This window comes from Henckelia pumila, chromosome 2 (assembly GCF_033568475.1).
Source record: "Henckelia pumila isolate YLH828 chromosome 2, ASM3356847v2, whole genome shotgun sequence".
Taxonomy (NCBI): Eukaryota; Viridiplantae; Streptophyta; class Magnoliopsida; order Lamiales; family Gesneriaceae; genus Henckelia; species Henckelia pumila.
In genome coordinates, this window is record NC_133121.1 from 162,854,510 (window position 1) to 162,866,364 (window position 11,855).

At 32.2% G+C, this 11,855-nt stretch overlaps 2 protein-coding genes across 2 annotated transcripts; both read right to left on the reverse strand.

The window, feature by feature from the left end:
* Positions 1-1,823: 1,823 nt before the first annotated feature.
* LOC140884441 (uncharacterized) lies at positions 1,824-4,738 on the reverse strand. The gene is made up of 2 exons (XM_073291208.1): positions 2,329-4,738; positions 1,824-2,242 (listed from the first exon to the last, which is right to left on the reverse strand). Exons 1-2 carry the CDS (start codon positions 4,607-4,609, stop codon positions 1,887-1,889), a joined length of 2,637 nt encoding a protein of 878 aa, XP_073147309.1. The 5' UTR covers positions 4,610-4,738; the 3' UTR covers positions 1,824-1,886.
* Positions 4,739-8,680: 3,942 nt separating this feature from the next.
* LOC140878824 (receptor kinase-like protein Xa21) lies at positions 8,681-11,855 on the reverse strand. Its single transcript, XM_073282452.1, has 2 exons — positions 9,154-11,855; positions 8,681-9,036 (listed from the first exon to the last, which is right to left on the reverse strand). Exons 1-2 carry the CDS (start codon positions 11,816-11,818, stop codon positions 8,681-8,683), a joined length of 3,021 nt encoding a protein of 1,006 aa, XP_073138553.1. The 5' UTR covers positions 11,819-11,855.

The following is an 11,855-nucleotide window of genomic DNA, read 5'->3' on the forward strand; positions in this document are numbered from 1 at the left end:
TTAGCTTACAACATTTATATTAGTCAAATTCTATTTCTTTGATTTGAAAAATAATTCATTGTCATTCATTGAATCTACAATACTGTATTAATTAAAAATAAAGTATAAATATTAATTTTATTAGCATTAATTTGTTTTCTCAAAGAGAAGGAAATCAAAGGGAAAAAATTATTATCTCAACCATATTTGTGGATACAAATAAATTAACATAGATGTTTAGTTCATCGTTATTTATACGTCTATAAATTATAATAAGAATTTATTTTGATTATAAAAAAAATTAGTGTACCAAATATGTTTTGACAAATTAATAAATGCAAAGTCTTTGTATGAAATTATTTTTTCAAAAAAATTAAGTTGAATTAATACTCTTTTTCTTTTGGTCTAACTGTTACCGTGTGTTTACCGAATAGTTTAATTTAACATTTATGATTAGTTGATGTATTTACATATGATATTTTTATATTAAAAATTTCTAATACGTTAAAATAATAATAGCATCAAGCTACATTTCTTTCTCTTTTTCTGGTTTTAATATCATGTGATAAATTATTCTCATTATTTTTTTTTCATTTTACCATTTAAGTCAAACATTTCTCTCTCTCTATTGTTTGTGATCTATATATATTTCTTCCTTTTTTTTGTGTACATAAACCATATTATATGTATGATAAACATTATGATAACCATAATGTATGTATGATAAACATTATGATAAATGTTTCTTTTTAACTAGGAAAAACTGCAAATTTGGTTCGGTATGTTTGTCACTTTGCGATTTTGATCATCTATGTTTTCATATTTCAGTTTTAGTCCTGCATGTTCCGATTTTTGGCAATTTCGATCATTTTTACTCGAAAATGCTTACGTGGCACTGTACACGTCAGCGCCACATCGGAAAAAAGACTAAAATTGCCAAAAAATTAAAGATAGTGGACTAAAACTGAAAGCTGAAAATATAAAGAACTGAAATCGCAAAATGACAAATATACAGAGCCAAAAAATTAAAGCAATTTTCCCTTTTAACTATGAAAAAACAAATTAATCTTTTTTTTAATTTTCTAAACAAATATATGAGAGAACCCTTTCTTCTTTATTAGTTTCTTATCAAAAAATTATTTGCAACATTATATAAAATTTGTTGTGCTATTTACCGGATTTAATATTTAAACTTTGATATGAATATTGAGTTTGATATTAGATGCAAATTTATACTTGTTATTTTGGGAAAATAATAGAAAATATTGAGAATTCTTATGTTTTTGATGATCTTTTTGTCGTGAGAATCATATTTTATTCGTTGCAATTTTAGTTATGTGAAACTCTGATTCTCGTAGCTATGAATAGGATTAAGATCACATTAATTTCAAATATTTAATATAATATCATTTGATTCGTTCGTGATGAGATCGATTTGGTATTAATTTATATATTAAAACTTGACATTCTACTCTTGGAACGAAAATATCGCAACGATATCATTGATGATATGATCAATGGACGAATAAATTATCAATAGGTTCTTATATCAATTACTTTGTATTCATTCATTAAAACTTTGAAGACAATAATAACTTTTAACACTAAGTGGGAATTTCGTCGAAATTTACTTTTCTGTGTTTTATGCAAATTCCAGTTTTGAATGGAATATGAAATTTATGTTTTAACTAGTCTCCTAACATTCTACGCTGCGAGCCTTTGATACAATTTGAGAAGCTTAAATGATAAATCAAACCTAAGTTTCTAATAAGTTCACGCAGTAGTACACATTGAAAAGCATGAATCCAACTCAAGTTCTTGATTAAAAGTAAAAGCAATTATAAAGTTTTGGGAAAAAAAGACAATATAACCTGAGAAACCAAAAGCTTTCTTCACTGTAAGGATAATCATTCAGCCAAATAAGCCTTTCGAATCTTGTCAAATTCAATAACAACATCTGTCATCGTCATTCGATCCTTGGGCAACTCCATCGAACATGCCACCCCAATTTCAAGAACAGAGTTCAGACAATTCTTGATATTAATTTGCATCTTGTGATCATTTTGTTCATGCAGATCAATGATTTTATCCACAATGTTCATCTCGTGGCTATGTAAAGCATGGTTCACTAAATGTTGGAGACTCGAATGGCCTTTAAGTGTGGCATCGTCTGTTGGTCTTATGTTTGTGAACATCTCCATCACAAGAATCCCAAAGCTATATACATCCCCTTGCATTGTCATTGAATTGGTCATCCCGTACTCTGCAAGAGAATACAAGCATTGAAACAGAATTTTTTTTTCCTTTTTGTGGAATTTGTAAAAAGAAGGCTAACTTCCATATATATACCTGGAGGAATATAACCAAAGGTACCCTTGATTGCCACCGAGCTGCTGCTTCCTTCGTATGTTGGATACATGTTCGAAACCACTTTTGCCAATCCAAAGTCGCCGACAAGCGCAGTCATATTTTCATCCAACAGAATGTTGCTTGGCTTCAAATCACCATGAATGACGATGGAATCGGTGCCATGGTGCAAGTATTTAACCGCAGATGCAACATCGATGACAATATCCAATTTTTGAGTTATGCTAAGATTTCTGTTGCTTTCATGATCATTATGCAACCATTTGTCCAAGCTTCCGTTAGCCATAAATTCATAAACCAATGCCTTAAAATTGTTCCCCTGGAAGTCTATGCTTTCACATGCACTCAATATTTTCAGAAGGTTTCTATGCCTTATTCCTTTTATTGCATTGCATTCTGACAGGAAGCTTTTCGAAGCTCCTAGGGTGTCAAGATTGAGAACCTTCACCGCAATGGACAGTTGTTTGTCATCAACAATTCCTCGATAGACAGAACCAAATCGGCCTAAACCAAGCAAATTGGTTTCCGAGAATCCATCAGTAGCTTTCAGCAGATCTGCGTAAGAGATCCTTAAAACCATGTCTTGTAATGATGGCATCGAAGATCGAATACTTCTTAATATTCGTCTTCTATGAAGGAATATGTAGATGCATGTAAGTGTAAGGCAGATAGCTCCTGCACCCAACACAGGGATCAATATTTTCAATAGATTTGAGGAATGTTTCTTTTTGGAATTTGTGGTAGATGAGCAGGGAGGAAGGTTTAGTAAAGCCAAACCTCCACACAAATACTCATTTCCTTCCACTGAAACAGCGCTCTCATTTTGAAATACGCCTTGTGTCGGCACTTCTCCTTGAAGCCTATTGAAGGATAGATTCAAATTCTTGAGATATAATGCATTTCCTATAAAAGTCGGGATGGGCCCTGATAAATTGTTTTGCGAAAGATCCATATCTTCCAAGCTCTTCAAAGCGCCAAGTGCATCAGGTATATTTCCTTCAAGAGAATTGTTTTCTAAGTGAAGTCTTCCCAATTCAATGCAACTGCTCAAAGTGTTTGGTATAGTTCCTGATAATTTGTTGTGTGACATGTCCAATTCTACAAGATTACACAGTGAACCTACTTGTGGAATTGAACCAGTAAAAGAATTGTGGGACAAGTTATAAGAAATCAAGACGGATGACAGGCTAAAAACTTCGAGAGATATTGGCCCAATGAGATCGTTAAACGAAAGGTCTAAGTATAGCAAGTTGGTGCAATTACTTAGACTTTGAGGAATTGTTCCTCCCAATTTGTTATAACTCAAGTCAACAATGTTCAAAAATGTCAAGTTCGAAAGAGAAGCTGGTATCTCATTTGTCAACTCGTTTCCTTCCAGGAAAATTCGTCGTAACTTACTTAGTTTTCCGATGCCTGATGGAATAGGACCTTCAAGAAAATTGTCATCAAAAGCAATGTCGGTCAGGCCAATGAGGTTTTGAATACCCCAAGGAATGTTTCCATGTATTTGATTTTCTGCTACAAACAGGGATCTAAGCTGACTTGAAAGATTGGCAATGGAGTCTGGCAATGAACCACTCAAGAGATTTTGCTCGGCAGATAATACATTAAGATTAGTACAATTTGTCAAAGATGAAACAAAGCTAATGTCACCCTCCATTTCATTATCGAAAATGAAGAGTTGTTGCAGAGATGGAAGCTTGTTGAAGTATTTCAGATTCTGCCCCGTAAATTTGTTTGAAAACAAATATATCTTTTCAAGAAAGGAAGCATTGGAGAGCGAAAGTGGAATGGGTCCATGTAAATCATTAGCTCCCAAATAAAAAAACCTCAATTTCGGAAGTGTGAAGCCTATATCCCAAGGAATGTTTCCTTGGAGTCTATTGTGGCCCATTATGAAATCAGATATACTGGAAATATTGTACAAACCAGATGGAATTCTACCTGTCAATTTGTTGAATCCTAAATGCAGAAACCTTAATCTCCGGAGATGGACAAGTGAGTCAGGAATTTCTCCTTCCAGCCCACACCCTCCCAGAGACAGTGCAGAAAGATTGGTGAGATTGCCGATAAATGGTGGAATACTGCCTGAGAGATTGTTTAGTGCCAAGCCTAAAGCTTCAAGTTTGTACAAAGAACCAAGCTCTGGTATGATGATTCCCGTGAGATGGTTATCGACCAAATTGAGGTAATAGAGATTTGAGCAATGTGAAATGTTTCTTGGTATCTCTCCGCTGAAAGAATTGTTGCTAAATATGACCATTTCAAGCCGCCCCAAACGACCAAATTCTTCCGGGATTTCTCCGTAGAAGCTGTTGTTTTGTAAAGTAATCGTTCTAAGAAAAGAAAGATTACCTAAATGGGTTGAAAGGGATCCCACAAGGCCACGGGACCTCAAGTTAATGGATACCACTCGGCCTCGATGCCTTTTGCTGCAAAGAATTCCTTCCCAATCACAAAAGCGTAAAGTCTCATTCCATGATCTCAGAGCCCCCAATGGATCATCTTCTATGGCGTTCTTGAAAGCCAGAAGAGCCGAGAAATCAGTTTCATTGCTCAAGCAAGTCGCCGGAGTAGCCGCAAAATACAACAACAAAAGGCTCAACTCTAGCAACTCTATGCAATGTGTTTTACTGACAGAAATTATAAGCTTTGCCATTGTTAGTACGTTTTTTCATGTGTCAACAATTTATTTAATGTGTCCGATTAAGTTTCAATCCAATAAATTAAATGAACCTTAACTTCCATCAGTATTGATAAAAGTATATATCAAGTCTCGACTCCAGGTCTTCGTGGGGTTCTTCGAAAACGAATGATATTAATCTGTAATTAAATGAAAACACAGAAAAATTTGCTTCACTTTGAATTTGCCTTTGCGTTCACGTTTGACTCTTCTTTAAGCGATATATAGATTTGGGTACAAATTTAAGTCCTTTCCAATTGATGAAGTATGTCACTAAACCAATTTCAAATCTTCCAATAAGATATACGAAGTAATGGCTATTCTATTGTTATTGTTTATTAATTATTATGTAATCTTACTCTTGGAAAACTGAAAAAGTACCACCTTTTGTTTTGAATCATTCACCAAATAATCTTTCTCAACATCACTTTTAAGTTATTTTTAATCCAAAACAATGCATTTCAAATTTTTAGCTATAGCGTCCATTTTAGAGAAGACAATGGATCGGAGTGCAACCAAGACCTTAGCCGTTAAGGTGGGTATGGCCGTATGGATATGAAAAATGGGTCTTGGGTCAGGTACGGGTACAAAAGGGCGGGTTCATTTATTCAATGATTTTAAAATATAATCTATCTTATCTATTTTTACTATAAAAGTATGAATGGTGGGCAAAGTTTTTCATTGTGAATTTATAACTTTGCCCTCAAATTGTATATGGATCAAAAATTATGTGTGGGCAATAATGAAAAAATGAGGTAAAAAACAAGGGCAAAAATGGATTAAAATTTTAGTCATCTTTAATGAAAAAATTATTGCATCATGAGTAATGGAGGTATATTTATTATTATTTATATTCAATTATCATCTCAAAATTAATTTTTTTATAGTCAATGTGTAATATATAATATAAAATTTCACAAATAATATTTGGCCACAATATTTTTATATTTTCAAATATTTTACTTTTAATATATTTGTTTGACACAATTTTTTTTTAAGTGTAAATATTGCAACAAAAAAAATATTAGTTATTTTTTATTGTGATAGTGAGAAATAGGGTTAATAATTTCAATAATAATAAAGAGGTTATAACATAATAGTTTATTAATTGATTGTAATAGAGAGACTTTACAAATTCAATATGATGTTTTGAAATAAATTAAAATAAATTATATTACAATAGTATAAATGGTTAACTTTACAAATTTTTTTATAAAAAAAAAAATTTTACAAATTCAATATGACACTCTTTTTGATCAATACTTATTATTGTATTATTTATATCAATACATTTAATTATAACATTTTTATCAATATTTTTGACATTAAATGACATGTTATTTTAAGTAGATATCAATCGTGTGCCTTATTTCTTACTATAATTTAATTTTGAAAAATGAGTTCAAATATTTTTATATTGTCAAATATTTTTATTTTTCAAATATTTGTTTGAATTTTTTTTTTTTTACTTTTTACTATAATTTAATTTGGAGAAATGAGGTAAAATATTTTTATATTGTCAATATTTTAATTTATCATGTATTTGTTTGGCACAAATTTTTTCTAAATTTAAATATTGCAAAAAAAATAGTTATTTTTATTGTGATAGTGAGAAATAGGTTAATAATTTCAATAATAATAAAGTGACTATATCAAAATATTTTTTTAATTGATTGTATTTATATTAAAATAGTATAAATAGAACTTTAGAGATTCAATATGATGTTTTGAAAATAAATTAAAATAAATTATATTACAATATTATAGAGGGTTAACTTTACAAATTTTTCTTTTAAAAAAACTTTTCAAACTCAATATGATGCTCTCTTTGATCAATAGTTATCATTGTCTTATTTATATTAATACATTTAATTATAACATTTCTCTCAATATTTTTGACATCAAATGACATGCTATTTTAAGTGGATATCAATCTTGCCTTTTTTTTTTTTTTTTTTACTATAATTTAATTTAAACAGTTAAGTACAAAATTAATAGAATAACATACATAAAAAATAAAAAATTTAAATAATATTCTACGTTATTTAGTAAGTTTAATTATTAATTTTCATTCTATATCATTTTAAATAATTTGTAAGTTTTCTTTAATTTTTTACCGCAAAAAAATGAATGTTTCAAGTAAAATATTGATAACTTACAATCACTTTTAAGTTATACAGATTTCATTATTACTCATACATGATAGTAGTGATAGTATTCAGATTAAATGAAAAATGTTAATGTAAAAATTCTTTAAATTTTCTCATACCTCTTTGTCATGTTATGTATATAATTAAATGGTTATTAATTACTGAAATTAATTATTATGATTTAAGTAGAATAAAAAATTTAATTATATTAATTATTTTTTTAATAATATCTTCTCACCATATTACACATAAATTAACTTTTAGAGAGAGAGTTGGTTTTCTCGTTTTATTAACTATTCACCCATATGTTATATTATATATAATAAAATCAATGGCGTATATTAAAGTGATATTGGAAAGTTAATAGAGTTAAATATATAATTGTTCTACTCATAAATATTTCACTTGGTTTAATTTATTATTTATTTTTTAAAATTGTTAGTTTGTTTACAAATATACTACATTTGTTTAATAAAATTTGTTAAAAATAATGATTTAATTATAAATTATTAGTAAGTTAATTAAGATGCTAACTTTAATTGTGTTAATTAACTAAGATTCTTATTATATCCTCATTCTAAATTTTATCATTTTTAAAAAGTGCTTTGTTCGATTTTTTTTTATCAATTAAAAAATTTATGTGTCAAATGTAATATTGATAACTAATAAACACTTTAAAATTATAGAAATTCATTATAACTTATGTCTATCTATGGTTATAAGTTCATAACTTGAAATTATCATTTGTATTTAAATTGGATTTAAAAAGTAGTGTAAAAATATTTGAGAAATTTGCTTTGTTGGTCCTCTATTTTTCAGATTTCAGTTTTGGTCCGGTATTTTTTTATTCTTTTTTGTTGCAATTTTATCTTTTTCAATGCAGTGTTGTTGTAGAGCTAACATGTATAGTGTTACATATGCATTTTTGAGGAAAAAATGAATGAAATTGTCAAAAATCGGAACATGCAAAACTAAAACTGAATTATGAAATACTGAAGCTAACATATTTTTTGGCCAATTTAACCGATAAGGAAACAAATTAGGAACTCAAAATTACCACCTCTGTTCACTAGCAAAAGTCGAATACAAAATCACTTTTCAACAAGTTATAAATTGTCACATGAGATGACAAATGAATATGAATGGACAAAATTGTCACATCCTATACCTAACCTGCTCAAGTGCGACCAGTAGCTACAGAAAACTACTTCGTATTCGTTCGTTCTAATAATAGTAACTTTTACCTTGATTGCAAATTGATTCAAGTAATTTTAGTCTCCAACATTCAAGTAAGCGTACATGTGTATCAAAGACAGCTACGAAAGAGCTAACAAGCACAACATACAATTGTAGTCTTCGTACACATTGAAAAGCATAAATCCAACTAAAATTTTTGATTAAATGTAGCTAGAAAGTAGGAGCAATTATAAAGTTTTGGAAAGAAAACACACACAATATAACATGGTAAACCCAAAGCTTTCTTCACTGTCAGGAGAATCATTCAGCCAAATAAATTAACCTTTCGAATCTCATCCAATTCAAGAACAACATCAGTCATCGTCATTCGATCCTTCGGCAACTCCATAGTACATGCTACCCCAATTTCAAGAACAGAGTTCAGACAATTCTTGATCTTCATTTCCATGTTTTGATCAGTGTGTTCATGCAAATCAAAGATTTGGTCCACGATGTTCATCTCTTGGCTACGCAAAGCATGGATCACTAAATGGTGGAGGCTCGAATGACCATTAAGTGCGGCATCGTCTGTTGGTCTTATGTTTGTGAACATCTCAAGCACAAGAATCCCAAAGCTATATACATCCCCTTGCATTGTCATGGAGTTGCTCATCCCGTACTCTGCAATATAAAAAAGTGGTTCCCCTTTATTGACTCCTAACTAAGTTTTTCCCTATTTTGATATAGAGAATTTTCATTTTGTGGATTTTGAAAAATACAGGCTTCCATGATATATACCTGGTGGAATATAACCAAAGGTACCCTTGATTGCCACCGAGCTGCTGCTTCCTTCGTATGTTGGATATATGCTCGAAATCACTTTTGTCAATCCAAAGTCGCCAACATGCGCAGTCATACTTTCATCCAACAGAATGTTGTTTGGCTTCAAATCACCGTGAATGACGATGGAATTGGTGCCATGGTGTAAGTATTCCACCGCAGATGCAACATCGATGAGAATATTCAATTTTTGAGTTATGCTAAGATTTCTGCTGCTTTCACATTCGATTTCTTCAACATGATCATTATGCAACCATTTGTCCAAGCTTCCATTAGCCATGAATTCATAAACCAATGCCTTAAAATTGTTCCCTTGGAAGTCTATGCTTTCGCAAGCACTCAATATTTTCAAAAGATTTCTATGTCTTATTTCTTTTATTGCATTGCATTCTGACACGAAGCTTTTAGAAGCTCCCCTGATGTCAAGATTGAGAACCTTCACTGCAATTGACAGTTGCTTGTCATCAACAATTCCTCGGTAAACAGAACCAAATCGGCCTAAGCCAAGCAAATTGGTTTCGGAGAATCCGTCTGTAGCTTTCAACAGATCTGCATAAGAGAGCCTCAAAAACATGTCTTCAAATGATGGCATCGAGGATTGAATTTTTCTCAGTATTCGTCTTCTATGAATGAATATGAATATGCATGAAATTGTAAGGAAGATAGCTCCAGCACCCAACACAGGGATCAATATTTTCAATAGATTTGAGATTTGTTTCTTCTTGGAATTTGTGGTAGATGGACATGGAGGGAGGTTAAGGAAAGCTAAACCTCCACACAGATTCTCATTTCCTTCCAAGGAAATTGCAGTTTTGTTTTGAAACACTCCTTGTGTCGGAACTTCTCCTTGCAGCCTATTGAACGACAGATTCAAATTCTTCAGCTTCAACTCATTCCCTAGAGAAGTTGGGATGGGGCCTGACAAATTGTTTTGTGAAAGATCCAAGTCTTCCAAGCCCTTCAAATCACCAATCTCCAAAGGTATTTGTCCTTGAAGAGAGTTATTTTCCAAGTGGAGTCTTCCCAACACAATGCAGTTGCCCAAAGTGCTAGGTATAACTCCTGTTAATCTATTGTGGGACAAGTCCAATTCTAGAAGATTATGCAGAGAACCTACTTCTATTGGAATAGAACCCGTGAAAGCGTTGTGGGCCAAGTTAAAGGAAATGGAGATGGATGAAAAACTAGAAATCCGTCGAGGTATTTCCCCATCGAATTTGTTAAACGAAAGGTCCAAGTATAGCAAATTGGTCAAATTAGTCAGAGTTTGAGGAATCTTTCCTCCCAAGTTGTTATCACTAAAGTCAACTATACTCAACAAGGTCAAGTTACCAAGAGAAGATGGTATCTCATTTGTCAATTCGTTTGTTTTCAGGTCAATTAGTTGTGCCTTGCTTAATTTTCCCATCCCCCAAGGAATAGGGCCTTCCAGAAAATTTCCTGCTAAAAAGAAATCGATTAGACCAATGAGGTTCTGAATACCCCGAGGAATGACTCCATGTATTTGATTTTGTTCTAAATCTAGGTAGGCAAGCTGGCTTGAAAGGTTGGCCATGGATTCTGGCATAGAACCACTGAAAAGATTAAAGGAAACATCAAGTACTATAAGATTGCTACAATTTGTCAAAGATGAAATAAAGTTAATATCTCCCTGCATACTATTTGAGTAAATGAGGAGTTCTTGAAGAGAAGGAAGCCTGTTGAAATATTTTAGATTTTGCCCTGTAAATTTGTTTGAAAACAAACTTATGACTTCAAGAAAAGAAGCATTTGAGAGTGAAAGCGGAATGGGTCCATCGAATTCATTCGCTTCCAAATGAAAATTCTGCAGATTTGCAAGTGTGAAGCCTATATCCCAAGGAATGTTTCCTCGGAGTCTATTGTAGCTCATTGCGAAATACGTTATAGTGGAAACATTATATAAACCAGATGGAATTTCACCAATCAACCTGTTGTTGCTTAAATTGATGAACCATAAGCTCCGGAGATGGACGATCGACTCAGGAATTTCTCCATGCAACCCACAGAATGTCAGAGATAGTTTTACAAGATTGGTGAGATTGCCAATAAATTGTGGGATATTTCCGGAGAGATTGTTTTTTGCCAAGCCTAAAACTTTAAGTTTAAACAACGAACCGAGCTCCGGGATTATGATTCCTGTGAGGTTGTTGTCGATCAAATTCAGGTAATCAAGATTTGAGCACATGGAGAGGTTTCTTGGTATCTCTCCGCCGAGAGAATTGTTACTCAACTCAAGAAATTGGAGCCGCCTCAGACGACCAAACTCTTCCGGGATTTTGCCGTAGAAGCTGTTGTTTTGTAAAATAAACTCTCTCAGAAAAGAAAGATTACCTAAATGGGGTGAAAGGGATCCCACAAGGCCTTGGGACCTCAAGTTAATGGATACCACTCGGCCTCGATGTCTTTTGCTGCACAGAATTCCTTCCCAATCACAAAAATGATCATGTACAGTTTCATTCCACGATCTCAGAGCCCCCAATGGATCATCAACAATGGCGTTCTTGAAAGCTAGCAGAGCTGAAAAATCAGTTTCATTGCTCAAGCAAGTCGCTGGAGTAGCGGCCAAATACAAGAACACATGGCTTAAAGCTAGCAACTTCATCAAATGATCAGTTTTACTGCAGGTAGAGATTATAAGA

What these genes read in the sequence shown, in the direction of transcription:
- LOC140884441 (XM_073291208.1), bottom strand. Translation starts at nt 4,609, where the DNA reads ATGGTCATATTTAGCAACAATTCTTTCAGCGGAGAGATACCAAGAAAC. An exon ending in CTTTGGTTATATTCCTCCAG is followed by an intron (nt 2,243 to 2,328) that starts GTATATATATGG and finishes ATTCTCTTGCAG; the next exon opens with AGTACGGGATGACCAATTCA.
- LOC140878824 (XM_073282452.1), bottom strand. Translation starts at nt 11,818, where the DNA reads ATGAAGTTGCTAGCTTTAAGCCATGTGTTCTTGTATTTGGCCGCTACT. An exon ending in CTTTGGTTATATTCCACCAG is followed by an intron (nt 9,037 to 9,153) that starts GTATATATCATG and finishes TTTATATTGCAG; the next exon opens with AGTACGGGATGAGCAACTCC.